General features: G+C 44.2%; 1 protein-coding gene across 1 annotated transcript in view; it reads right to left on the bottom strand.

Annotated features, from left to right (window-relative positions):
* The window catches only part of PTGER3 (prostaglandin E receptor 3), a 96,569-nt gene extending 84,364 nt beyond the window's left edge, over positions 1-12,205 (bottom strand). The window contains exons 1-2 of the mRNA XM_075536451.1: positions 12,111-12,205; positions 10,668-12,027 (exon numbers count right to left, since the gene is read on the bottom strand). Coding sequence (XP_075392566.1) covers positions 10,668-12,027; positions 12,111-12,205 — 1,455 coding nt within the window. The remainder of the gene's footprint in view (positions 1-10,667; positions 12,028-12,110) is intronic.
* Positions 12,206-27,286: the final 15,081 nt, after the last annotated feature.

Consider the following 27,286-nt stretch of genomic DNA (forward strand, 5'->3'; position numbering starts at 1 on the left):
AGGAGGAAAGTCAAGGGAAATAGAGGAAAGAGCTAGGAGGGAAAGGGCATTTATAGAGGTCTAGACAAAGACATGTATATATGCAAATATATATGAGGATGGGGAAGTAGATCTATGTGCCTATATTTATAGGTTTAGTATTAAGGTGGAAGAAGGACCTTGGGCCTCTACTCAAGCACTCCCTCAATGCATGAATACTTTCTTCTATTAAATTGACATTCTATGATGCTCACCCTCCGGACACAAGTGCTGAAGCCAAAGCGGGTAAACAAGCAAATGTGGTGAAGAAAGCTGATGGTGCCCGACTACCAAAAGAGATAGCGTCTGGGGTCTTAAAGGCTTGAAGATAAACAAGCGGCCATCTAGCTCAGAAGCAACAAAGCCCACATGGAAGAACACACCAGCTTGTGTGATCACGTGGTTCTGAAGGGATCCGTTATCAGGCATCAAAGAACAAAAAATCATATTATTGGGTGCACACCTCCATGATACGATCGCTGAGGACAAATGGGTGCATAAGCAAATGTGGCAAAGAAAGCTGATGGTGCCCGGCTATCAAAAGCTATAGCATCTGGGGTCTTAAAAGCTTGAAGGTAAACAAGCGGCCATTTAGCTCAGAAGCAACAAAACTCACTTGGAAGAAGCACACCAGCCTGTGTGATCACGTGGTGTTGAAGGGATCAGGTATAAGGTATCATCAGAAAAAAGAAATTTACCATAGTGAATGAAGAGGCAAGTGTAGAGTGGAGACCCAAGGCCCATTTGTTGACTGCTGGAGATACCCTCTCAGAGGGGTCTACGGGAGGAGATGAGTCAGTCAGGGTGCAATGTAGCACCGATGAAGAATACAGCTTTCCTCCAGTTCCTAAATGCTTCCTCTCCCCTCCCCACCCCCAACTACAATGATCCGAATTCTACCTTGCAAGTCTGGATAGAGCAGAGGATGTACACTGCTGCAGATAAGAGCTAGAGGCACAAGGAATCCAGGGCAGATGATCTCTTCAGGACCAGGGGTATGAGGGTTGATACTAGGAGGGTAGAGGGTGAGTGGGTTGGAAAGAGGGAACCGATTACAAGGATCTACATGTGACCTCCTCCCTGGGGGACAGACAACAGAAAAGGGGGTAAAGGGAGACGCCGGACAGGGCAAGATATGACAAAATAATAATCTATAAATTATCAAGGGCTCATGAGAGAGTGGGGAGCAGGGAAGGAGGGAAAAAAAGAGGACTTGATGCAAAGGGCTTAAGTGGAGAGTAAATGCTTTGAAAATGATGAGGGCAAAGAATGTACAGATGTGCTTTATACAATTGATGTATGTATGGATTGTGATAAGAGTTGTATGAGCCCCTAATAAAATGTTTAAAACAAAAATAAAGAAGTGTCCCAAAGAAAGGTGAGTGACAGAATGCTCCAGCTGTAGAATAATATCATTGATATAGTGCACGGGTAAAAGTTTGCTTGATTTCTCTCCGTTTCTCTGCCACCCCAAGTGTGGTGGTGCTCCGACTTCACCATGTCGTCTCATAAGACTTTCAGGATCAAGAGATTCCTGGCCAAGAAACAGAAGCAGAATGGGCCCATTCCCCAATGGATTCGAATAAAAACCGGTAATAAAATCAGGTACAACTCCAAGAGAAGACACTGGAGAAGAACCAAGCTGGGTCTGTAAGGAGCCCCCTGAAGGGTGGTACGCATGGCCACATTTTCCCAGGCTCAAATCATGACTTTTGTCCCCATCTGATGACTTGAACTATTGGCAAATAATCTGGTTTATTCCTTGGTTTTTTGCTTCCTAATCAAGTTTAACAATAAATGAAGTAAGGCTGTTGGTGTGAAAAAAAAAAAAGGTTGCTTGAGATCATTCAAGAAAGGTTGCAGCAGCCATTGACAGGGAACTGCCACAAGTTCCGGCCGGATTGAGAAGAGGGTGTGGAACAAGGAGTATAATTACTGATGTCAGACGGATCTTGGCTTAAAGCAGAAAATATCATTAAGATGTTTATTAGAGCTTCATTGACTATACTAAGGCATTAGACTGTATAAATCATAATAAACTGTGGACAACCATGGAAGAATGGGAATTCCAAATACTTCATTGTGCTCCATCAGAACTTATCAGTCAAGAAGCAGTTTTGCAAACAGAACAAGGGAATACTGTTTGGTTTAAAGTCAGGAAAGGTGTGTGTCAAGGTTGTATCCTCTCACCATATTTGCTCAATCTGTATGCTGAGAAAATCATTAGAATAGCTGGATTATATGGAGAAAAGTGCTGTTTGGGATTGGAAGAAGTCTTATTAAGAACCTGAGGTATGCAAATGACCAAACCTTGTTTGCTGAAAGTGAAAAGAAATTGAAGCACTCACTGATGAAGATCAAAGATGATAGCATTCAATGTGGATGACAACTCAATGTAAGCAAGACCAAACTCCTCACAACTGGACCAGTAGGTAGCATGATAAATGGAGAAAAGGCTGACGTTATCAAGGATTTGTCTTACCTGGATTCATAATCAACTTCCTTGGAAGCAGCAGTCAAGAGATCAAAATACAATGCATATTGCTTTGGGTAAATCTGCTGCACAAGACCTCTTTAGAGTATTGAAAAGGAAGGCTGTTACCTTGAGGACCAAGGTGCACGTGACCCGAGCAGTGGTATTCTCTATTGTATCCTGTGCATGTGAAAGGTGGATGCTGAAAAAGGAAGACCATAGAAGAATGGATGCATTTTAATTGAATAGATGCATGTAATTATAGGAGAAGAATATGGAAAGTACTATGGGCTGCCCAAAGAACAAAGAAATATATCTTGAAAGTAGGCTAGAGGGCTCTTTAGAGGCAAGGGTGGCAAGACTTCATCTTACATACTGTCAGGAGAGACCAGTCCTTGGAGAAGGACATCATGTTTGGTAAAGGGGAAGGGTGGTGAAAAAGAGGTAGGCCCTCGGCCAGACGGCTTGACAGAGTGGCTACATCAATGGGTTCCAGCATGGGAATGAATGCGAGGATGGCACAGGACCAGGCAATATTTCATTATAGGTTCACGAAGGGTGGGAGCTGGCTCGATGGCACCTAGCAACGACAGTGGTCCAACTGTAGAACAATGTGTTTTGTGCTTACTGAAAAATTTAACATATATTTCAAACCAAAACTCCCTCTTATTGAGTCAATTAGACTAAATCTTAAATCTTTAATGAAGCAAACAGCCTCATCTTTCTCCCAAGGAGGGACCAGAGAGGTCCTAACCACTGACTTTGTGTAGCCCGCTACATCACAAGGAGTTCTGACATCTGTGTAGGGGACACGATTAAAGGGGACCCCAAGAAAAATGAGGCTCCTTTTAGTCCCCTCTGTAATCTATGAAATTTGGAATTTCTAGGGGGGAAAAAAAGACTTAAGATGTGTGTTAGTCTGAGTGAACTAGAGAAACAAATTCATAGACACTCATATGTGTATAGGAAAGAGGTTTATATACAAGAGCAATTGAGAAAACATCCCAGCCCAAAGATCAACTCCATTAGTCCGATATTAGCCCATATGTCCGATACCAATCTATAAATTCCTCTTCAGACTCACACAACTCATGCAATGACACTGAATGCAGGAAGATCACAGGCCAGTGGGTGGAAAGTCTTTTGGGGTCTCCACTTGGCTCCTTCAGCTCCAGGGCTATAGTGTAGCTCCATGTGTCTTGTCAGCGAGCAAGTCTTGCAGAGAATGAGCATGTACCTCACTTCCAACCAGTTACTTATCTCCTTAGCGCCTCCAAATGTGGTCATCAAATTACAACCTGATTGAAAGGCTAAACTCCACCCCTTCACTCTTCGGTCTCAAATTGACAACAGATTATGTAACTACCACAAGAGGCCTTCTAAACAGTCTGCAGCAGGAACTGAAATACAAATACATGTCCTACTTACCTCTAAGATGAAAAGTAGAGTACAATGATGGGGTCAAAATTTGACACGTTACAGTTGTAGATGTTAATAAAGATTATGAGACATCAATGAGATGATTGTGGAACAACACAGATTATGACAATGCCAAATGATTGTAAGCAGTTTCAGAAAGGACTTTCCACTACGACTGCCCTGTAGTTGTAGGGTGAAGCTGAGAACTGAAACATAGTACCACAGCCCCCATTCCTCCCCTGCCACCCTCAGCATTCTCAGGCAGGGATATTACAAATGATTGTAATAAATATTCTTAAATGTCATTCCCATAAAGCTGAACTTATGGAAATTTCATAATTGAGATATTGACCTTTACAGCTTTTTCTAAAGAGAAAGGTCAAAGACTTTTAATTGTGCTACAACTCTTGATGATCTGAATTTCTTCGACTATAATGGTATGAGAAGTGTTGAAGTCATGGTTCTGTCTGGGAAACTCACAGTAAAAGTAGCTCCATTTCTGGATATATCATTTAGCTAAAAGAGCCCTGTGGCATAATTGTTAAGTGCTCCTCTGCTAAGGTTGGTGATTGAATCCACCAATGATTCTTCAGGGTCAAAAACAATCCCTAGCAATCTGCACCAGTAAAAAGTTGCTCCCTAGTAAAACCTTTGGGGCGTTTCTACTGTCATATAGGATCATTGTGAATCTGAATCCACTTGACAGTATACAATAGAACAATCCCCCCTCATCCTGAATGTACCATGTCCAAAAGCCACTCGCTCAATCAAACAACCTCTCTTTCCAATTAAGCATTTTGGTTGATTGAACCTCCGTTGATATAAATAAGAAGATCTGAGAAAAATAGATGTGGGATAAGGTCCAAGATAAGGTACTGGTACCACTTCTGTGCTTTACTGACGAGGATACATAACCTGGTGGGGTGAAAAGTTAGCACTTGAATTCTGGGTCGCTAATTAAGTTTTGCAAACAAGGAAACCTAAAATAAGATAATAATACTTGAGTTCTTTATCTGAACGGGGATAACAGAGGACATTTCATACAATGCTATTATATGAGGTAATATATGTGAAAATATTTCCTATAGTGCCTAGGGCATTGTAGATCTTCAATAAATACTTGTTGAATCAATCCTTAAGTCCTTAAGTATACTGTAAGTCATTTTAATAACCTTGGTTCCCTCTGACCTGACCTTCTATGTCTTATCCCTTCAAATTGTCATTTACACTAAGGCCCTAAGAGTCCGGCTAAAGCAAGTCATAACTGATCTCACTTTCATATTTTCTGGGCTACATCTATCCACACACTATAGCCATTCCAATCTTTTAAAAAACTTTTGCCCCATTAAAAACACCAAGCAGGGGTTCTGTTGCCTTCTGTCAAAAATGTGTAGTGCTCACATTGTCCTTCAGGGATTTACTACCTCAGCCTGCCTCATTAGCCATGGCCAGGCATGCTTCCCCTCATTCTAGCGCACGCAGTGCGCTCACACTCGAAGGGCTTTCGACTCATGCCCCTCCTTGGCTTTGAAGGAAGTTTATCTCTGAAGCTCCGCCGCCTCACCTTTCCCTGGAAGTCTCTATTTTCCTTTCCACTCTGACTCACGGTAGCTCTATGCTCCATAGGGTTCCCAAGGGCTGACTTTCCAGAGGTGGATTTCCAGGCCTGTTTCCAGGACACCCTCATATGGAGGCCAAGCCTTTGGATAGCAGCCAAGTCACTCAACCACCTTCAGGACTCCTTCTGGAAGCCTACTCGGGCAAATTCAGGAAGGTTCTTTTTTTCCTGAGAGACAAAGCATTATCCTCTCCTGTATCATTCTCTCTTTCTTCACAAATGTGAACATTTTGCTTCTCTGCATTCCTGATTCAATTATAACTCTTTGGCCAGGTTTTCACAAGCTTATTTGATGTCCCTTTCACGGTGCCTAAAATAATACGGTGCAGTAAACTCAAAAATGCAGTGTTCAGGATAGTCTGAAATATTATAAAAATCAAATTATAGAAGATGTTTCCCCTTGGTGATGATTCCCTTATGTAAGCATTTTCACCAAAGCAATATCCTGAATATGGCAAAGGTTTACTAGCAGAGAAGATTAGCAATCAAACAGGACTTACTTTATAGACTGCACTAAAGCGCCGCTTTATAAAATAAGCTACAAGGGGCTTCAAAAAGCTAATGGAAAAATTAATTATCTTTTAATTCCATTTTCCATGGACTTTCAGAAGCCCTCGCATATCTACTACATGCTGTGTATAAAAGGTACATTTTATTGGTCAAAACTTATGTATGAGATTCCTAAAATATGAAAAAGAAAAACCACAACTCCTATTATGCAACACCTTCTTGAATTGAGGTATTTCTGCTTACATGTGTTTATCTTGAGCCAGGGAATTTCTGGCTCAAGGTTGTAGGCAAAATTTCCTAAGGCTACTTTCATCGTGTCCCAAAGTTGCAGATGGGCAACACTGTTTGCTCCTTATACCGCCTATGAAGTCCACTTTATGAGCAGAGCCTGCTTGCCCTTCAATGTTACATGGATTTGCCTTCACCTGGAAACCACTGAACCAACTTCTACTCATAATACATTTTTCATCACAGCCGCCCCCACTTGCTGCATGTGCCGCTTTTAAGTCATTGAAAAGGCTTTGAGCCGTTCCTTTTCCTGAATTAAGGCTGAAAAATAACCAAATAACCACGTGCACCTGTTCCAATTTACCTACAAATCCCTTAAGCCAGTTCGGACTGGATCTCACTCGTACCCAGGTCATGCCTGGACCTTGCTTTTCACAATGTCGGTAGGTGGGTTTGCATTTCCTCTTTCAGCCACAGTCTACCTGCTCCGGGTGCTAGGTGTCCAAAAGAACAAAGTGTCCTCCTGGCTTCTTTGGAACAACATCCTAAGGTTGTCCTGCTTCTGGAAACACGCGTATCATTCCAAAATGATGCTCATGCTTCACACGGGGACATTCGCTGAGTGTGCTTCATTTAAAATAATAGTAGTAGTAATTTAAACCAATTATATTGCTGAGTCAGGCAATTGATTCCCTGAGAATGGCAATTTGGATCTCATAGAAAGAGTAACTGAGACCCGTGACCACCTTCCATCGAGACATGATGTGCCGTCATTTCAAATCTCATGTTGCATTCTGCAAAACGTTTCTGGGTACGAAAGAAAAATAAAAGCTTTTGTTTGCACCACAAATCTCTTTTCTTAGTATTTATAGGCTGTCCACTTGTAACTTTTAGCACACTTAATTTTATTTCTGCTCTACTAAGTTCTCTAGAAGGAACAATGAAGTTCTTATAGCAATGATTGTCTTCAAAATTAAGATATATTGTGCATAAGGCTGATGGTGCCTGGCTATCGAAAGATATAGTATTGAGAGATATAGTATAGAGAGATATAGTCTTAAAGACTTGAAAGTAAACAAGCGGCCATCTAGCCCAGAAGCAACAAAGCCCACATGGAAGAACACACCAGCCTGTGTGATCATGTAGGACTGAGGGGACCAGGTTTCAAGCACCAAAGGCAGAGGGGTGGGGGGGAATCATATCATCGTGAATGAGGGGAGCGCATGATAGGGACCCAATGCCCATCTGTAGATAACTGGACATCCCTTGCAGAGGGGTAATGGGGAGGAGATGAGTCACTCAGGGTTCAGTGTAGCAACAATGAAACTCACAACCTTCCTCTAGTTCCTGAACGCTTCCTCCCCCCAACTATCATGATCCCAATTCTACCTTGCAAACCTGGTTAGACCAGAGGATACACAGCAGTGCAGTAGGGAACTGGAAACACAGGGAATCTAGGACAGATGAACCCCTCAGGACCAGAGGTGAGAGTGGCGATACCGGGAGGGAAGTGGGGTTAGAAAGGGGGTACGGATTACAAGGATCTACATATAACCTCCTCTTTGGGGGATGGGCAACAGAAAGGTGGGTGAAGGGAGATGCCAGCCAGTGTAAGATAAGATAAAATAATAATTTTTAAATTATTAAGGGTTCATGAGGGAGGGGCTAGTGGGGAGGGACAGGGAGGAAAAAAAGGAAAATGAAGAGCTGATTCCAGGAACCCAAGCGGAAGGTGAACTTTGTGAATGATGAGGGCAACGAATGTATAAGTGTGCTTTACACTATTGATGTATGTATGGATTGTGATAAGAGTTGTATGAGCCCCAATAAAATTATTTTTTAATTAAGATATATTGAGTCCTTGTAAGTGCATGTGTGGATAATTCAATCAGTGTCCTGTACCCAGTTCATCCAAAGCTAATAGAAAACATATGAAGGAATGTCAAAAGCTCATGGAAAAACTCCATTATCTCTTGTTTCAATTTGTTCATGAACTTTATGAAACCCCAGGTATTTTACCCATAGTAAGGGGGCTTGGGGTTGGTGGGAGTAGAAAAATGGTCTTTCACTTTTACATTAGCATATTGAAAATTCAATTCACCAAGTTTTGATTCATACAATTCCTTTAATTATTGAGAAAGCAATTTTGCCATTTTCTTTCCTTTGAAATAATTCCAACATTGTGATGTAGATCTTTCTGAAGATATTTGGTGATTTAATTTTAATGGTGCACAAAACAAACCTAAGAAATATTTAATTTCATTTACAAAGTGGCTATTTGGAAACCGTGAACTTTTTCTTCAATACTATCACATGTTGAATTTATTTCAATTGAATGTTTTCATGAGAACCGAATTAATAAGGAGGCTGAGAAATCGTTGAAAACCAATCAATATTATGTGAATGCAGATATTAATGTAAACTAAATCAGTCTTGTTTCAAATTCAGTATTTCTTAAGAGAGTAAGTGAATTTTGCCATACTAAATTTTAATTCTCAGAATCTAAATTTTTCTTAAGGTTATCATGTCATGGCACTAGAACTAAAAATTCTGAACAAAATATACACCAGTTTCTTTTAAAGTGTTTTTTTTTAATCTATAGGCCTGATTGACTGTTGGATATGCATTGTGTTCAGAGGATTTTAACTGTATCCCCACCCCACCCCACCCCAGGTGCTAGAGAGTTCAGAGGTGAAGGGCTCAAATGGCAATTGTGGACATTCTAGTTTGTCTTTGAAAGTTGCTTTGATGACTACATTCTTGTTGTTGTTAGCTGCCATCCGGGTCCCATCCTTCCCCCCACCCCCACCCCCGGTCATGGGACCCGGTGCACAACAGAAGGAGAGTGTGCCATCTCTGGGATTGCTTGTCAATATGACCAAGGTGATCCATAAAAATTGCACTGGCTAATTTTGGGAAGTAGATCTTCCTACTCTGTCTTTAGAAATGCTTCTGAAACTTGTTCAGCATCTGTGCAGCACACTTCCCTCCAGTGGCAAGCTGTTGGTGGCTGTGCATGCAGTGTATTGGTTGGGGATGAAACTAAAGTCTCCTGGCTGGAGACAACAATTCTACCATTGACCTACCAGCCACCAGGAATTAGTAAACTGCACTATCCCCATAGAAATCTCGAAGTAAATGCATTACAGAGAGCTTCAAAAATACTTTATAGAAGTAGGTGTTAGGACAAGGACAACTGCATGGAAATACCACTTGCCCCTCCCCAGAGGTATGCCGGTATATGGATTCAAGACATGGATAGCCCCCTAGCTCCTATCCCAGGATTAAGGATAACTGAACCCAGATCTTTTCAACAAGGAAAGCAAATGCTGATTGCAGTTTCCTGACAACAGGAGTCCACTGCCTGTTGGGGTCCAGCTTTTTTTAGAAGACGAAACACAGAGAAGGGGTGCAGGTGGGAGGGCGGGGGTAAGCTGAGGATGACTCCAGTGATGGGAAGTGGCCTCCCTTCTGCTTCCAGTAAAATGTGAGTAGGGAAAGGTTGACGCTGCCAGCTAGGGAAACTGTGCCATAATGCTCAAGTTGTGCAATGGCTGCGGGGACCTGGGGGTCACTGGAAGGGGACAGCTATAGATGGAAAAGCACCCTGAAATACAGAGGGGGCTCCACATGAGGAGAAAATCCATCGTCTCAGTGCCCTTCTGTTCCCAGAACACCCAAGGCAAAGCATGCTCTGTGCTTGCCCTGGCACCTGGCCTGGGACCTAGTATTCCCCTCCCACGTGCTGGTCGCAGGAGTGCTCAGGGACAACAAACCAAATCAAACTCGCTACCATCGAGTCCATTTTGACTCATGGAGACCCTTTGGGGCAGACTAGAACTGCTCCTGTGATTTCTGAGCCTGTAACTCTTTATGGGAGTGGAAAGCCTCTTCTTTCCGTGAGCAGAGCAACTGCATAGCTCAGGGTTAGCAGCCCACCCCTGAACTCACTCTGCCACGGGGCTCTAGTGGACAACAGGCCTGTGGTTTCCAAGTTTGCATACCTGGCACCTAATGGGAAAGTTAAACACACTGGCAAACAGTCCAATCCGACTCGCAGCGAGCCTGTCTAGCATTTCTGAGGCTGTAAATCTTTAGTGAAGCGGATAGCCTCATCTTTCACCTGCAGAGTGGCTGGTGGAGCTGATCTGCCGACTTTGAGGTCAGCAGACCAACTTTTCCTGGACAGCGTCACCAGGGTTCCTTAATGGAAGGTCTCATAAAGAAAGTACTCAGAATGAGTGGCTCAGCCTTGAAGCGCTGGGGCGGTGAGGCCCCACTCCAACCCCCTAGCGCTCCAAGGTTGCAAACTCAGCCCCCCAGAGGTCACCGCGTTCACCAGTCTTTTCCCATCTGCATGCACACCTACCCCAACCTCCGTTCCCCTAGAGAGCCACCTACCAGCAGCGGCGACCAGCAGACTGACAGCACGCACATGATCCCCATGAGCTGGATGGCCGTCTCGGTGGTGATGCGACCCCACTGGGCGCTGGACTGCGACGCTGTGGCCTTGGCCCTGCAGCGAGACACTAGAGCCTTAATGGTGGCCAGGTTGCAGGCGAAGGTGATGGCCAGCGCTGACAGTCCCAGGGAGGCAAAGGTGGAGGCGAAGAAAAGGTTGCCCCAGTTGTCCCGCGAGCCCGTCGCGTTGCCCCCCCCTCCTCCCGTGCTGATGAAGCACCACGTCCCGGGCCACTGCACCGTGTACTCGCCCACGCCCAGCACGGGCAGCAGGGCGAAGGCGAGCACCGCCAGCCACACGCCGAGCAGCACCAAGCGGGTGGCGCGCGTCTTCATGTGGCTCGCGTACCAGTGCGGCGCCCGGATGGCCAGCGCCCGCTCGACGGCCATGGCGCTGGCGATGAAGAGCGACGAGAGCCCGAAGACGGTCATGGTGAGCCCGAAGAAGGTGCACAGCCTCCCCGACGGGTCGAGCTGCTCCCAGCGCTGCTTGGACAGGTACACGACGATCACCACGGGCGTGGTGAGCAGCTGCCCCACCAGGTCGGTGAGCGCCAGGCAGCCGATGCACAGCAGGAAGGACTTCTTGCGGCGGCTCTCGCGGCGCCGGTAGCTGCGTGACACCAGCAGCATGGCCAGCGCGTTGCCCACGAAGCCCGTGAGCAGCATGGTGATGGGGAAGGCCACCGACACGGAGCCGCACTGCCCGCGGGCGCCCGCGGGCCCCGTGCCGTTGTCGGGGCCCCACATGGCGGCGGCGGAGGGGCGCGGCCCGGTGCAGAAGCGGCTCTCGGGCATGCCGGCGCCTAGGGGCGCAGCGGCCGGCGCGCGCGCGGCGCGGGCGGGAGCGGGCCGGCCCGGCGCGACAGGTGGCCGAAGTCGGGGACGGCTGGCTCTCCCGCCGGGCCGGGCCTGCCCTCCATGGTGCGGGGCGTCGCCGCCACTCCGGGGACCGCGGCGCCCGGGCTGCGAGGTGGCGGAGCGGCCGCCGTCCGCCGGGAGGGAGCCTGTCGCCTGGAGCGGGAGCGGAGCCCGAGGCGCGCGGCGCGGCCGGCCGGGGGGGACGGCCCCTCTATAAGGCCGAGGGGGCGGGGCGCCGGGGGCGGGGCGAGGGGGGACGTCCCCCGGGCGGCCGCGCGCCCGACACCCTCCCACCCCCGTCCCCACCCCGGGCCCGCGGGGCTCCGGGATCGTCTCGCAGCTCGGGCCCTGCGGACAGACGACAGGACGCGGCTCGCCCCGGCCCGGCCGGAGCCCTGCGGGCCGGTCGGGGCCGCCGTGCGCTCCGGGCGTCCGTGGGCTTCCCCACCGGAGGCAAGCCGCGAGCTAGCCGGTCCCCTCCATCCGCAGATACCCGGGTTGACCTTGCCCAGTGCGGCTCACCTGTCCCATCCAGGAAGGGCTCGGGCAGTCCCCTCAGCAAGCTGCCCTGCCCGCGGAGACGCCCCGGACCGACCGCTGAGACACGTCGTTCCCATACCTGTAGGACCGTGCCTAGCGAGGTAAGAAAGGAAGCAAAGGGGAACCAAACAGTAAAACCAGGATGGAAAAACCAAAGAAATCTTTAGTACCACCATGGAATCGTATTGCCCCCCTCACCACCACCACCACCACCACCCTCCTCGCAAAACAAGCAAGTCAACTGGGGCATAAGTGGCTCAAGAATGGCAGCAGCCATTTGCTCCTCTGAGGGAGAGAAGTCGCTGCCAGGGGACTGGAGGAAGAAGGAGGTCTTTACGCACAAAGCCCGACTGCCCCTCAGCGGGCCTCACTCTCCTCCCATACAGTTTGGGCTGGACACTATTGAGGTGTTTGAGGACACGGCATTTTTGTCCTTGAAATTGGATGACACACAATGACTATAAAACAATGAGTAATGCAGTAACATCTTTATGAAGCCAGTATTTTATCCGTTTTCACGAACACTTTCTCTACTAGGTACTCTTCTTGCAAGATATTATTACAATAGTAAAACACGCGAAAGCTGAATTTTCGTAAGGCAGAAAGTTGTCAGAGAAGGAAAAATTCACACATTCTCCACCAATGGCGAGTGAGTGGCTAACTGCAAAGTTAGCTGCTGGACAAACCACCAGCTCCACGAGAGACGGGCTTTCTACTCCTGCAAAGATTGAGAGACGCAGCAACCCACCGGGGCAGGTCTGCTCTGTCCTGTAGGGTCCCTGTGAGTTAGGACTGACGCGATGGCAGTGAGTTGTCTTGATAATGGAGCGTGATAGAAGAGTGGCAACCCTGCACCATGGCAGAAAATGTGTTGCCCATGGCAAAACAAAGCAGTTACGTCGGTTCCTTGCTCTGCCTGGTGTTACTGCACTGTAATGAGTTTTACCCCTTTCAGTTGAAGGAACAGCGCTTTCAAGAAGCTATGAAACATACATGGTGTCTCAGCAATGTTTCAGTCCCCATCTTCTTGGTGCAGCATAGTGCTCAACACAAGGATGGCCTGCCTCCTCTATGGTGAAAATTAGTGGGGAGACCAGTTGTTCCCAAATCTAGGGAGGGGTTAGTTCAGAATTTGTTCACTCTGCCCAGGAAATGAAAATACTTTAAAAGTTATTGACAGGCTTCATTTTCCCACATATTTAAGCTACTTGACTTCAGCACCATAACATTATTCAAAGAGCCCCGATGGCACTGTGGGTTAAACATTAGGCTCTTAACCTCAAGTTTGGAGGTTCAAACTCACCAACCGATGTGAGGGAGCCAAAGAAGGCTTTCCTCCTCCCTTTCAGTTTTCCAGTCTTGGAGATTATACATAGAGTAGCTCTGGGTTGGAATCGATTTAATGGCAGTGGGTTTTTTTTTAGCAGTTTTATTGGCATATAATTGACATGTCATACAATTCAAAAGTTCGATCATATTGAGAAGAGTTGCACAATCATCGATGAACAATCAATTTTAGAACATTTTCTTCTCTTTTTTCTCTTTTTTTTGGAAATCATTTTATTAGGGACTCATACAACTCCTATTACAATCCATACATACATCACTGTGTAAAGCACATTTGTTGCCCTCATCATTCTCAAAACATTTGCTCTCCACCCAAGCCCCTGGCATCAGGTCCTCATTTTGCCCCTCCCTCCCCACTCCCCATTCCCTGCTCCCTCATGAAGCCTTGATAATTTATAAATTATTATTTTGTCATATACTGCTGTCCCATGTGGATTTTTAAATATAAATTACTAAAATCAGGAGCACAAATCCCTTAAAGTGTTTTCTCTATAACTGTTACATAAGGTCGTGGGAATCAGCGGGGGAGGAGTCCTGGTGGCACTGTGGGTGAGGCACTCAGACGTTCCTTGGAGCAAGATGAGGCTGTCTGTTCCCATGAAGATTTGCAGCCTCACTGTCTTTTCAGAGTAAGCCTCTGGCAGATCCCTTTAGCCAGAGGCAAGGGAATCGAACAGTTTTATCATCAGACACAGACTATTTTAAACTTGATTATGGTGGATTGAAATACGATATAATATGATACAACATTGACCTCCCTCTTGACCCAACCTGAATTTTCTCACCTGTTACAGCATTTCTTCTCCAGCCTTTTAAATATAGATTGTGCTCTTTTCTTTATTGTGCTCTATTTGTATTTTTATCTTTGCATTATTATTAATATATCTTCTTGCCATATTGCTTTGTTTTTGATTCACAGTGTTCCTGTTAGGTTTCACAGTTTGTGGAAGCCCGAAGGAGTGGGTACATAGACAATAACTGATGCTATCTATGGTTTAGAGGGGTTGTGGAGGGTGGATCAGAGGTGGAGAGGGTGCGAGGATTGGGGAGGAAGCAATAAATGCAGGAAGGGGAGGGAGGACTAGAATGGACTGTTCAACTCTTTTCAAAAGTGATTGAACTATGGAAATATATGAAAGTGAATATTATGTCAAGAAAGAAGTGAATATTATATCAAAAACTACTGTTAAATAACCCCCCAAACTTCAGACTTGACCAATGGTTGCCATGGGTGCAGGAGGAAGAGTTGTTGCTTAGGGGCATTGAGTTTATGTTCATGGTGGTGGAAGAATTTGGAAAAGAGTAGCAATCATAACTGTACAACATGAAAAGTATAATCCATGGCACTGAATTATACAAACAGAAGTTGAATTGGAGAATGTTTTGTTGTGTGTATTTTGTCACAATTAGAAAAAGAATATTTACATGAATAACAATGAGTACAAGGAAAAATAATAAGTTATAGAATTGACTGTGGTGATAATTGTACAACTCTTCTTGATATGATTGAATTCTTAAATTGTATGACATGTGGATGAAGAGCTAATAAAACTGTTTAAAAAAAAAAAGATCTCCAGTCTCAGAAATACTACTCAGGGCTCACTATGTGTTGGCAGTGACTCCATGGGGGTGGGTTGCGTTGCATTATAACATTATCCAGACCTCGGATTGGCTTTCAGAGTAAGCCTGGTCAGTTTCCTTTTGGTTCCTAGCTCAGTGGGTGTCCATTGTGGGTACAAATGAGTGGTAGGAGATGAAAGGAGAAAATACGTCCCTCAAAGGAACAAGTGATCGAAAATCAATGGTGAAGAGGGTGTAGGATGCCTGGTAGGACTTGATCAAAGGCAATGTAACTGAGAAGAATTACTGAAACCCGAATGAAGGCTGAACATGATTGGGGGACAAGACAAAAGTACAAGGAAATAGAGGAAAGAACTAGGAGGCAAAGGGAATTAATGGAGGTCTAAATACAGGAATGTACATATGTAAATATGTTTATATATAATGATAGAGAAATAGATCTATGTACATATATTTACATGTTAAGTATCAAGATAGCAGGCAGACATTGGGTCTCTACTCAAGTATTCGCTCAACGCAAGAACACTTTGTTATAATAACTTGGCATTCCATGATGCTCACCTTCCTGACACTATCACTGAAGACAAAATGGGGGTATAGCAAATGTGGTAAGAAAGCTGATAGTGCCCAGCTATCAAAAGATATAGAATCTGGGGTCTTAAAGGCTTGAACACAAACAAGCGACCGTCTAGCCAAGAAGCAACAAAGTCCACATGGAAGAAGCACACCAGCTTGTGTGATCATGAGGTGTTGATGGGGTCAGGTATCAGGCATCAAAGACCCAGAACAAAAAATCATCATTGTGAATGAGGGGGAATGCACAGTGGAGACTCAAAGCCCATCTGTACACAATTGGACATCCCCTTACAGAAGGGATGCAGGGAGGAGACGAGCCAGCCAGGGTGCAGTATAGCACCAAGGAAACACAACTTTCCTCTAGTTCTTTAATGCTTCCTCCCCACCACTATCGTGACCCCAATTCTAGTTTACAAATTCAGCTAGACCAGAGCATGTACACGTGTACAGTTAAGAGCTGAAAACACGGGGAATCCAGGACAGATAAACCCCTCAGGACCAACAATGAGAATAGCAATATCAGGAGGGGAGGGGAATGGTGGGGGGAGGGGGGGAGAAAGGGAGATCTGATCACAATGAGCTACATATATCCCCCTCCTTGAGGGATGAACAACAGAAAAGTGGGTGAAGGGAGACATCGGCCAATGTAAGACATGACAAAATAATAATAATTTATAAATGATGAAGGGTTCATGAGGAAGGGGGGAGCAGGGAGGGAGGATAAATGAGGGGCTGATACCACAGGCTCAAGTGAAAGAAAATGTTTTGAAAATGATGATGGCAACATATGTACAAATGTGCTTGACACAATGGATGTATATATGTATTGTGATAGGAGCTTTATGAGTCCCTAATAAAATGACTTTTTAAAGGAAAATATGTTCCTACATTCCTTGTTTTTATGTCACTGTTTTATGTATCATGTTTTTACAATATAATATTTTCCCTGCTTTCAACCAAGATTCATTTGATTTCCCTCATTACACATCCTGTTCTGAATCCGGCTAGAATTTCTGCTGGTTCCCTGTTGATGTACTGTGGCATCATTTTAAAATTGTCTTTGGCAAAATTTGCATACAAGTGGTATTAATGATGTTGGTGGATCATTTCCACAATCTGTTGCACAACCTTCCTTTGGAGTGGGGACAAATATGAATCCTGTCCAATCAATTAACCAGGTAAGCTGCCTTCCAAATGTCTTAGCAAAGACCAGTGAGCGTCTCCTGTGCTGCACACATTTATTGGGAGATTTCACCTACGAGCCCATCAATTCCTAGAGCTCTGAACAGACCCTGGAGTGTCAAAAGAACAAACAAATCTCCCTTGGAAGACGTACAGTCAGAATGCAACATAAAAGTTAGGATGGCAAGATTTCGTCTTACACTGAAACTCGAAAGAGTCACTCCAGGTTTGGGACGAAACTCACACCCATGGCTCAATTTTCTGCCAAGGGATAAACAGGTCTTTTAGGGAGAAACAACACTAGCTATGAATGCACACCTTAGGGGGCTGCATTTGCTCAAGGTCAAAGTTAAGAAGGAAGAGGAGAAAAAGAGGGCTGGAGGCGGGAAACACAGGAAGGAAGTAGAATGAATGATGCTGTATTGAGCAGATTACAACGAATGGGATGAAGCAATATGTGTGCGAGCTTTTTAATGTAAAATTGATTATTTTTCTGTAGACCTTCACTCAACTCAAAATTTGAAAGTTAAAAATAAAATTCAGAGGGGCAGACGTCATCTCACATACTTTGGACATGATAACAGGCGGGACCAATTATGTTTGGTAAAGTAGAGGGCAGCAAAAAGAAAAGAAAAAACGATGGATGCAATGGCTGCAACAATGGACTCAATCAAGGATGAGGATGGCATAGAACTAGGCAGTGTTCGGTTCTGCTGTGCCCAGGCTCATTATGAGCCAGGCCCTGCTAGACAGCACCTAAAATAACACACATGCCATGTTTATCATGAGAACAGCTAATAATAACAATAAGGTTGACTGATTTTAAGTGTATCCCCCTATGTCTGTCTTATTAGCTGAAATTATCCTCAAATCCATATTTAGAAAAATATTTGTCTAGAATGTTGCAATTTCAGAAGTAAGATAATGTTTGAGGTTACTCTCAGCTACAACATTCTCCCAAGCCTTTGGATTAATGAACACACCCAGCTCAATTCTGCAGCAGTTCACTTGTAGGGCAGTGCTCATGGGCCCCGAGTGCCGCAAATGCTTGACTGCGAATGGCTGGTGGTTTGAAACCAGACGCATCTTGGAAGAAAGTTTTGGCGATCTGGTCCGAAAGGTCATAGCCACAAACTCCCATGGAGAGTCCTTCTCATCTGCGACACACGGGTTTCCCCGGGTTCAATGAATTCACAGGAAACGAGCCATTGTTTTGTTTATTGAAATTATCCTTTATTTTAAAATGTAAACCCATTTCATGACACATACAGTAACAGAAGCAAAGCTGCTCTGTCTCTTAGTTACAGCAAAAGTGATTTTTCTTTGCAGGTGCCGCACTCCGTAGAAACGTTTGCTTGTCAGCCTGCAGAGCATATTGTAGCCAAGTTTCTCTCGTGAGGGTGACATCTCCAGACTTACCTTAGCAAAGAATCCCTGTTAGCCTCTTTCCTCCATGTTAACACCAAGTGCATTTTATTTCACATCTCTCCTTTCAGTGCTTTGCATCCTTCGGAAGAGTCACCCCGTTGGAGGGGGCTTTATTAGCGCAAGCACTTTTGGATGAGGGAATTACCGTATATGCTCGAGTATAAGCTGACCCGAATGTCAGCCGAGGCACCTAATTTTACCACAAAAACTCAAATAAAAATGTGCCCCAAAACTCGGCTTATACACGAGTATATTATAAGGTACTACCAGAATCTGAATGAAGTTCATCTAAACCAACACCACCCTCTAGTGACTTACAGTCTAATAGCACACTATATTAAAGAACATTTCAAAATGATATTCGTTGGTTAGGCAACCTCTCCTTCCTTTATACTCATCAGTACATTACTTTGGCCCTTTGGTTTTACACTGAGTGAACAAACTCGGCTTAGTTCATAAACCAGAGGAAAGTGAAGGTTTTAACATCAGATAATTAAAAGGTTACACATGAGCATGTTGACACATTTTTCTAAAATACATGAAGTACTCTGAATTAGGCAAATCTTCTGCACAAGACGTCATTAGAGTATTGAAAAACAAGGATGCTACTTTGAGAACTAAGGAGCACTGGAACCAATCCATGCTAGTCTCCATTGCCTCGTATACATGTGAAAGTTAGCCTTTGAATTAGGAAGACTGATTAAAAATGGATACATTTCCACTGTGGTGCTGTAGAAGAATACTGGCGGCTTCATGGTCTGTCCAAAGAACAAACCCATCTGTCTTGGAAGAAGTGAGGCCAAAATGCTTCTTAGAGGAAAGGGTGGCAAGACTTAGTGAGGAGAGACCAGTTCCTCGAGAAGGACATCGTGCTTGGTAAAGTGCAGGGGCCGTGAAGAATGGGAAGGCCCCCAGGAGCTGGACTGGCACAGTGGCTTCCTCAGTGGGCTCAGGCCTAGGAACTGTTGTGAGGAAGGCACAGGACTGTGCAGACTTCATTGTGTTGTGTGTACAATCACCATGCGGTGGAGTCAACTCAATGGCACCTAACAGCAAATTGGTTCTGATCCACGTACAGCAGAGAGAACCACTGCCCGGCCCTGCTCCATCTGTTTATAAGCTTGAGTCCCTTCTTGTAGCCACGATGTTGACCCATTTCCTTGAGGGCCTCCCCCTTTTTTATGTCCCTCCGCCTAATTCAGTGAGTCTTTGATCTCATGACTGTTGCTACCTGCACATTGATTGTGCTTCCAAGCAAGACAAAATCCTTGACATCTTCAACATTTCATTTGCCATGATGTTACCTATTGGTCCAGTGATGAGGATCTGGGTTTTCTTTCCACTGAGTTTCCATTGATGCTGAAGGCTACCATCCTTGATGTTCATCAGCAAATGCTTCATGTCTTCCTCACTTTTCAGAGAGCAAGGTTGTGCCATCTGCATGTTGCAGGTTGTTAATAAGCCTTCCCCCAATGCTGATGTCACATTCACCTTCATATAATCCAGCTTCTCAAATGACTTGCTCAGTATATAGATTGAAAAAGGATGGCGAGAGGCTACAACCCTGGCTCACCTTTCCTGATTTTCAACCACGCAGCATCCTCTTGTTCCCTTCGCACAACCACCTCTTAATCTATTGTGATAGTTAGGTTTATTGTGTCCTTAAATATGGATTACAAATCAATGTAAAGAAAACAAAAATTCTCACATCTGTACCAATAGGCAACATCATGATCAATGGTGAATAGATTGAAGTTGTCAGGGATTTCTTTTTGCTTGGATCTATAATCAATGCTTATGGCAACCACAGTCAAGAAATCAAATGACTAATAGCCTTGGGTTCATCTGCTGCACAAGATCTCTTTAAAATGTTGAAAAGGAATGATGTCACGTTAAGGACTACTATGCACCTGGCCCAAGCCGTGCCATTGTCAAGCTCTTCATGTGTATATGAAAATTGGACACTGAATAAAGAAAATTAAAAGAATTGGTGTAGTTGAACTGTGGTACTGGAGAACAATATTGGAAATACAGTGGTCTTCCAAAAGAAGAATCAAATCTGTCTTGGAAGAAGTACAACCAGAATGCTCCTTAAATGCCAGGGTGGTGAGATTTTTGTTTCATGTGCTGTGTACTTGCCAAGAGAGACTTGTCCCTGGGAGAGGACGGCATGCTTGGCACAGTAGAGCAGCTTGGACAAGGAGGAAGAACCTTGACAAGATGGATTGACACAGTGCTGTGACAAAGGGCTCAAATAGAACAATCGCGAGGATGAATGGAGTTGCTATGAGTCAGAACCAACTTGACGGCACCTGACAACAGCGATCCATCAGAATTGTATGTCCGTACATTTCCATTGCTCCCCTCCTGGCCCAGCTTCTATTATTACAGTCTCTTTTTTCCACATGGGTTACATTTTGTGATACTTGCTTTAAAAGGTTAATTATATCTTCAAGATACTTGTGCGGTACCAACCTCCACAGTCAAACGGATCCAAGGGGAGGTTGTGAAATTGAGGAGTAACATTAAAAGGCCTCAGACAAGATACAGCATGCAAGCCCTCACCTCTGGGATCATCATGGCTTCAGGAACCAGATCCACGCAGAAGAATATATTTCCAACCAAGGCTTTTATACACTCGGCGGGGGGCAGGCAATCCCCCCTAATTAGAGGTAACCACATGCATAACAGGAAGGGGTTGTACAATGGGCATACGCATGACAGGAAGGGGATGAGCTAGGAGTTGGTATGCACGGAATAGGAAGGGACGCACTAGAGGCAGACATGTGACAAGCAGGCGTACACATAAGGGGGCTCTAGGACAAGATGGAAGCCTAACCTTGATCCTCCCTGAGTTGGCTTGACCTTAGGAGTCTTTGAGCTCTCCTTCGGGGAACCATCCATTCTCCTTGTCAGAAGGGAGTGGGCTCCACTTAGGGTGGGACAGACTGTTATTTGGCACTGTCTGTCCACTTGAAGGCCAACTGCTTGAAGGTTGTCTGCCTGGGCGTTGTCAGCCGTCTAGAGCAATCAGACCCTATAGTATTTGGCATATATTATTGGGTGGGGGGTAACCTGGGGAATAGCTGTCCTGTTTCCCACAGATATGTTTATTCTGCCAGGTAATTAATTGTTTCAGCTTTTGTATAGCGGAGCAGTCTGAAATCATCCTATATTTTAGAAAGATAATTTCCCTGAATATATAATTATAGGCTATTAGCCTTGTATTTTCATCACATTACACCAGACTCCTGGTTTACATGGTTTGTAACAAAAAGTTTTGTTGTCCTTCTTACACACTAGTTTTAATAAATGATACTTTTATTATTCAAAATATATTCTTTAAGTGTTTATTGAAGCATTAACTTAAAATAAAATACAAGTTTAAGCAAGGTGGGACAAGATAGCAAAGTGTCTAGTCCCATAGGTTGTCCACAGAACGACGGATGGAAACCAAACACAGAATGAGATCTCAAAACCCCAGATGTCGCTCGTGGTGCTGCAAAGTCAGGTGAGGGCAGAAACATGGGGAGACAGGAGCAGGGCGACAGACCCGCAGAGATGTAAGCAGCTGACACTCGGAAGATGCACCAAGGACATTTTGACTGTGAGCAGGCAATCCCCAGAAGAGAAGACATGGGGTGAGGCTGTCGCCAAATTTTGTTTTGGTTTTTTCTCTCAGCTGAAACTGGGTATTACTTTTCATTTATTTATTTATTTTTATCATTTTATTGGGGGCTCTGACAACTCTTATCACAATCCATGTATACATCCCTTGTGTCAAGCACATTTGTACATTTGTTGCCCTAATCATTCTCAAAACCTTTGCTTTCTAGTTGAGCCCTTGATATCAGCTCTTCAATATTTTTCCTCCCATCCCGTTCCCCCCTCACTCATGCACACTTGATAATGTATAGTTATTGTTTTATCATATCTCACACTGCCCAAAGTCTCCCTTTCAACTCATCCACTGCAGTCCCCTCAATTCACCACTACTTAGCTCACTTCCCCCCTAGTCCCGTTCCTTCCTTCTCTTCTACCCTGACTACTTGGTAGAGAGCCCCGGGGGCCTAGTGGCTCTGCTTTGGGCTGCTACTGGCAAGGAGAGCAGTTTGAAGCCTCCAGTCACGCCTCAGGGGAAAGACAGGGCCTTCACCCAGTAAAGAGCTACATGTTAGGAAACCCGCCAGGGCTGCTCCACCCTGCTCTATAATATCACTGTGGGTCCCATCTGCCTGATGGCAGGCAGTTTGGTTTGGGGTACTTGCATCTTAAATAGTTGATTTTTCAAACACAGAGGTGAGGCCAGTGAGTTCTATTCTTTAGACCCAAAGAGTAAGTGAGGGCCATCATCTTGCGGATTCCACCAGTAAGCCTGATCTATTTTATGATTTTGAACTTTGTTCTACATTTTTATTCCAGTGCCTTCTAACGTGATCCTTTTTAGAGCAGTTCCTACAGGTGGCTGGGCACTATCTAGTACTCCTGACCTCGGGCTTCTGGAGGTGACATGGGCCATTGGTTCATTGGATGAATTGTTTCCATATGCCTTTCGGTTTTCACCATTCTTTTTCATTCCAGACTGGGAGAGACCCACCAATTGCACTTGGGATGGTGACTCATAAGCTTTTAACACCTCGGGTGTATAGTACAACTTTTAAGGCAGCACAGCTAGGCTGTGAGAATTTACCAGCTCTCGCTAAGGCTTGAATCAAGTGTGAGTGAGATGCTCACTCTGTTGAGATGCTCACTCAGCGCTCACTCTGTTGAATCTCCCCAAATCCCAAGGCAGATGGCTTCTAGAACCCAGAATATTGTGGTATGCAGCTTTCATGCAGGGTGAGATAGAAATATCAAAAAGCCAACAGAGGGAAACCCTTTACTCCCTGCACACTGTGGGAAAGCCCATACAGGAATGATTGTAAAGGAGACATAGAATATGCCAATGTTTCCCTTGGGAAAGCTGAGTCCTACCTCTTGACATAGTATTTTCAGTTACCTTATATGCATGCAAATGCTGGACACTGACTAAGGAAGACCAAAGAAATCAGGTGCATTCAAATTGTGTTGGCAAAGAGTATTGAATGTACCATGGGCTAGCAAATGAACAAACAAATCCATCTTAGAGGAAGTACAGCTCACTGCTCTGTAGAAGTGAGGCGGAAGACATTTCATTTCACATACTTCGGCCACATTTCCAGAAAAGAATAGTCTCCGAGAAGGGTAGCATGCTGGGTGTAGCAGTTAGATAATGTTACGTAAACTTAAAGATGTACAAAACTGTAAGGTGGAATCCAACCTGTCAGTGAGGTTACAGTCTGATGTTGTCTCCTTGGGAGTGTGGCCTTCTGATAAGGAGGATCCTTGGGACCTCCTCTCCTCTCTTCGCATTTGTGTCCCGCCACCAACCCTGAGAGCCACCGGAGCCCTGACATGTTTCCGCCGACCTTGGATCCACATGACCCTGCACCCACCAGCCTGTGATCTTTCTACCACAGTGCATGTGGCTTTGTGAGTCTGAAGAGGGATTTATGGACTAGTGTCATACTTATGGGCTTGGGTCAAACTGGGCTGAGATGATTTCTTGAGACATAATGATTTCCTAATATAAAGCTCTTTCTTACACATATATGAGTGCCCTTGGATTTGTTTCTCTAGTCAACCGGGCCTCACACCCTTGGTAAAGTACAGTCTTAAAAATCATTGCTGAGGCTGACGCCAATTCGTGGCATCCCCGTGGGGGCTGCTATGGTACAGTACAGGGTCACGGAAGAAGGTCCTTGATGTGACGGATAAGCACGTGACTGCCACCCAGGCCTCAAGCAGGACAACTGTGCCGAGGATGGTGCACGCTGCTCGGTGTTGCAGGTGTTTCCATATTGTGCTGGACACACGTAAGGTGACTATCGGGCTCAGCAGACTCGAAGGCACTTAACCACAATAACCATTTGCAGACATCCTCTGCCAACAGAAAAACCAGAGTTTTTGCCTTGGGGCTGCAGAGCCATAAGATCCCAAACTCAGGTAGAAAAGGAAAGCAGTCTGCCTCAAGGGTGCATCCAAGGCCATGTCAAAACCTCAAAAGACAAGAGACACATCATATAAGCCAACTCAATTTCTTCAGTGAAAATTAGAACAAACACACACAGACTCCAACTTAGAATCATACAACTTAGAAATCCGGGAGTCACTCAGCGCTGAAAAAAATATTAGGATAAGAGTGCCCTCTAGTGGTTCTTAATCAAACGTGGAAATTTAGAAAGGGCTCAAGTAGAAAAAAAACGTTTTGAGAAGGATGATGGCAACAAATGTACAAATGTGCTTGATACGATGGATGTATTATGGATTGTGATAAGAGTTGTGCGAGTCCACAATGAAATGATTTGAATAAATGGCCTCTTTAAACAACAGCGACAAGAAACTCCCCAAACAAACAAAGTCACTGCCAGTGAGTGGATTCCGACTCATCATGACCCTGCAGACAGGGTAGAACTGCCCCTGTGAGTTTCTGAGACTGTGGTTTTGAACTGCTCACCTTATGATTAGCAGCCCAACCAACGGGTACCAACTACCCCACACTAAGGTACACAAAACTACAAGAGAGGAAGGCCTAATGTAAAGGAAAATAAGAAAAAGAGGATATTTCTTCAATGGCTCCTAGGACAATAGAAAGAATATGGAACCCTAAGAAAATGGTGCTAAGCGTGTTTTGAAAAAGGTGAAGCACAATGCAAATAATTAATCCAACCAGGAAACAGATTTAGTAATGAAATGAAAAGCTCAATAACAAAATGAAAAATATAAGAAAAGAGAGAGCGAGAACTTGAAGCACTGGAATTAAAAATTACTGAAACTGAAGAATGAAGTAATTGAATTATGAAATGCAAGAGTCAGGCAGAGCAAAAAAATACATTATCTAGAAGACAGAGTAACTGACCGTATCAAGCAAGACACAAGAGGAACAGGGTAGGGACGTAGAGAAACGACATCAACGCCAAAGGGAAATATGGGATTCAATTAAGAAGTCTAACAAGGATTATTGAAGTTTCAGAACACCATGACAATAAGAAAGTCACAGGTAGAATTATCAAGAGACAATCATAGAGAATTTCCTTTATCTGAACATAGAACAAGCTTGCAAATAAGAGAATCTGGACAAACCTCAATTTGGAAAAAAAACACACAAAAAGACCAGACTTGTGTCATATCCTAATACAATTTCTCAAAACCAAAGACAAAAAGGTAATTTTTAAGCAACATGAAAAGTACCACACAACATGTAACTTACTAAGTCAGTGTGAATTTCTCCTCCATAGATCAGGAGACAATGGGCGGTACATATATCAAATGAAAACAGTTGCCAACCAATAATGCTTCACCCAGTAATGTTGTCAATCAAAAACAGAAGGGAAAGGAAGATATTCTGGCATCAACAGACGCTCTAGGAATTTGCCACTACCAGACCAGCTCAACCAGCATGACTCCAGGGAGCTCCCCCAACAGAAAGGCATGAACATTCGATAAATACTCTGATTCAATCGGGGAAGTAATAACATGAGAGAGATGGATCTAAAACAAAACCAAAAAAAAGCAAAATATGTGACAACATAGGTCATCAATCATAAGACACTCTTTGTGAATAAACCAAACAATTTAATCCTGAAAACAATGCCTTATCAAGTTAGCAAGAAATAAGTACAAACTAACTTAGAAAATGTAGGATATACAATCCCCAACACAAATGGGGGAGGAAGGAGCAAACAAGGAACAAATTTAATATGCTAACATATGTAACTTGTTATTTGCATGTTAAAAGTTATCATAATTGCAAATTGTATAATTTAATATGTCTGGTAACCAGGAGGAAATCACCCTGAACTTAGAAGAAAGGAGGAAGAAATCATCAAGGTTCATCACAAAAAAGCAGCCAAATACAAACAGTAATAAGATATTTTTTAAAATGAAATGGATATGAAATACCTAAAAGTAAAATGAATGAAGCAGACCTTTCAGTAATAACCTTAAAGGTAATGGACATAATTTCCCCATTAAAAAAAGGAACAGAGAGCATCAATGAAACACACGTTCCTCTAGGTTTTTAATGCTTCCTCCCAGTCACTATCATGACCCCCCTGCTGCCTAACAAATCAGTTGAGACCGGAGCATGTGCACTGGTACAGAAAAGAGCTCGATGCACAGAATTCAGGACAGATAAACCCCTCAGGGACAATAATGGAGTTAACTATGCCATGAGGGCAGGGAGAAAGAAGAGAGGAAAGAAGGAGAAAAGGGGACTCAATCACAATGATTGATGTATAACTCACACATGCAAACACAGAAACATGGCTGAAGGAAGAGTGTGGATGGTGTAAGATATGAAAATAACAATAATTTATCATTTATCAAGGGTTCACAAGGATGGAAGTGTCAGGGAGAGGGGGAAAAAGAGGAGCTGATACTAAGGGCTCAAGTAGAAAGGAAATGTTTTGAAAATGATGATGGCAATAATATACGTACAAATGTGCTTGATGCAATTGATGTATGGATGGTTATAAGAGCTGCAAGAGCCCCAATAAAATTGTGTATATATGTATGTATGTATGTGTGTGTGTGTATGTATATATATTATATATATGTATGTATATTTAAAGGTACAGAGTGCAGACATTTGTCTTCAGCGGTGTCAGGAAGGCAAGCATCATGGAATGCCAGTTAAATAGAGCAAAGTGTTCTTGCATTGAGGGAGTACTTGAGTGGAGGCCCACTGCCCATCTGCTACCTTAATACTAAACCTATAAATATATGCACATAGATCTATTTCCCCACCATCATATATAAATATATTTACATATGACATGTCTGTATTTAGACCTCAATAAATACCCATTGCCTCCTAGCTCTTTCCTCTATTTCCTCTACACTCCTCTTGTCCCACTATCATGCTCAGTCTTCATTTGGGTTTCAGTAATTTCTCTGTGTTACATTGTCCTTGATCAAGTCTTACACCTTCCGTGCCACTGATTTTGGATCACTTGTTGTTCCCT

This window comes from Tenrec ecaudatus, chromosome 1 (genome assembly GCF_050624435.1).
Source record: "Tenrec ecaudatus isolate mTenEca1 chromosome 1, mTenEca1.hap1, whole genome shotgun sequence".
NCBI lineage: Eukaryota > Metazoa > Chordata > Mammalia > Afrosoricida > Tenrecidae > Tenrec > Tenrec ecaudatus.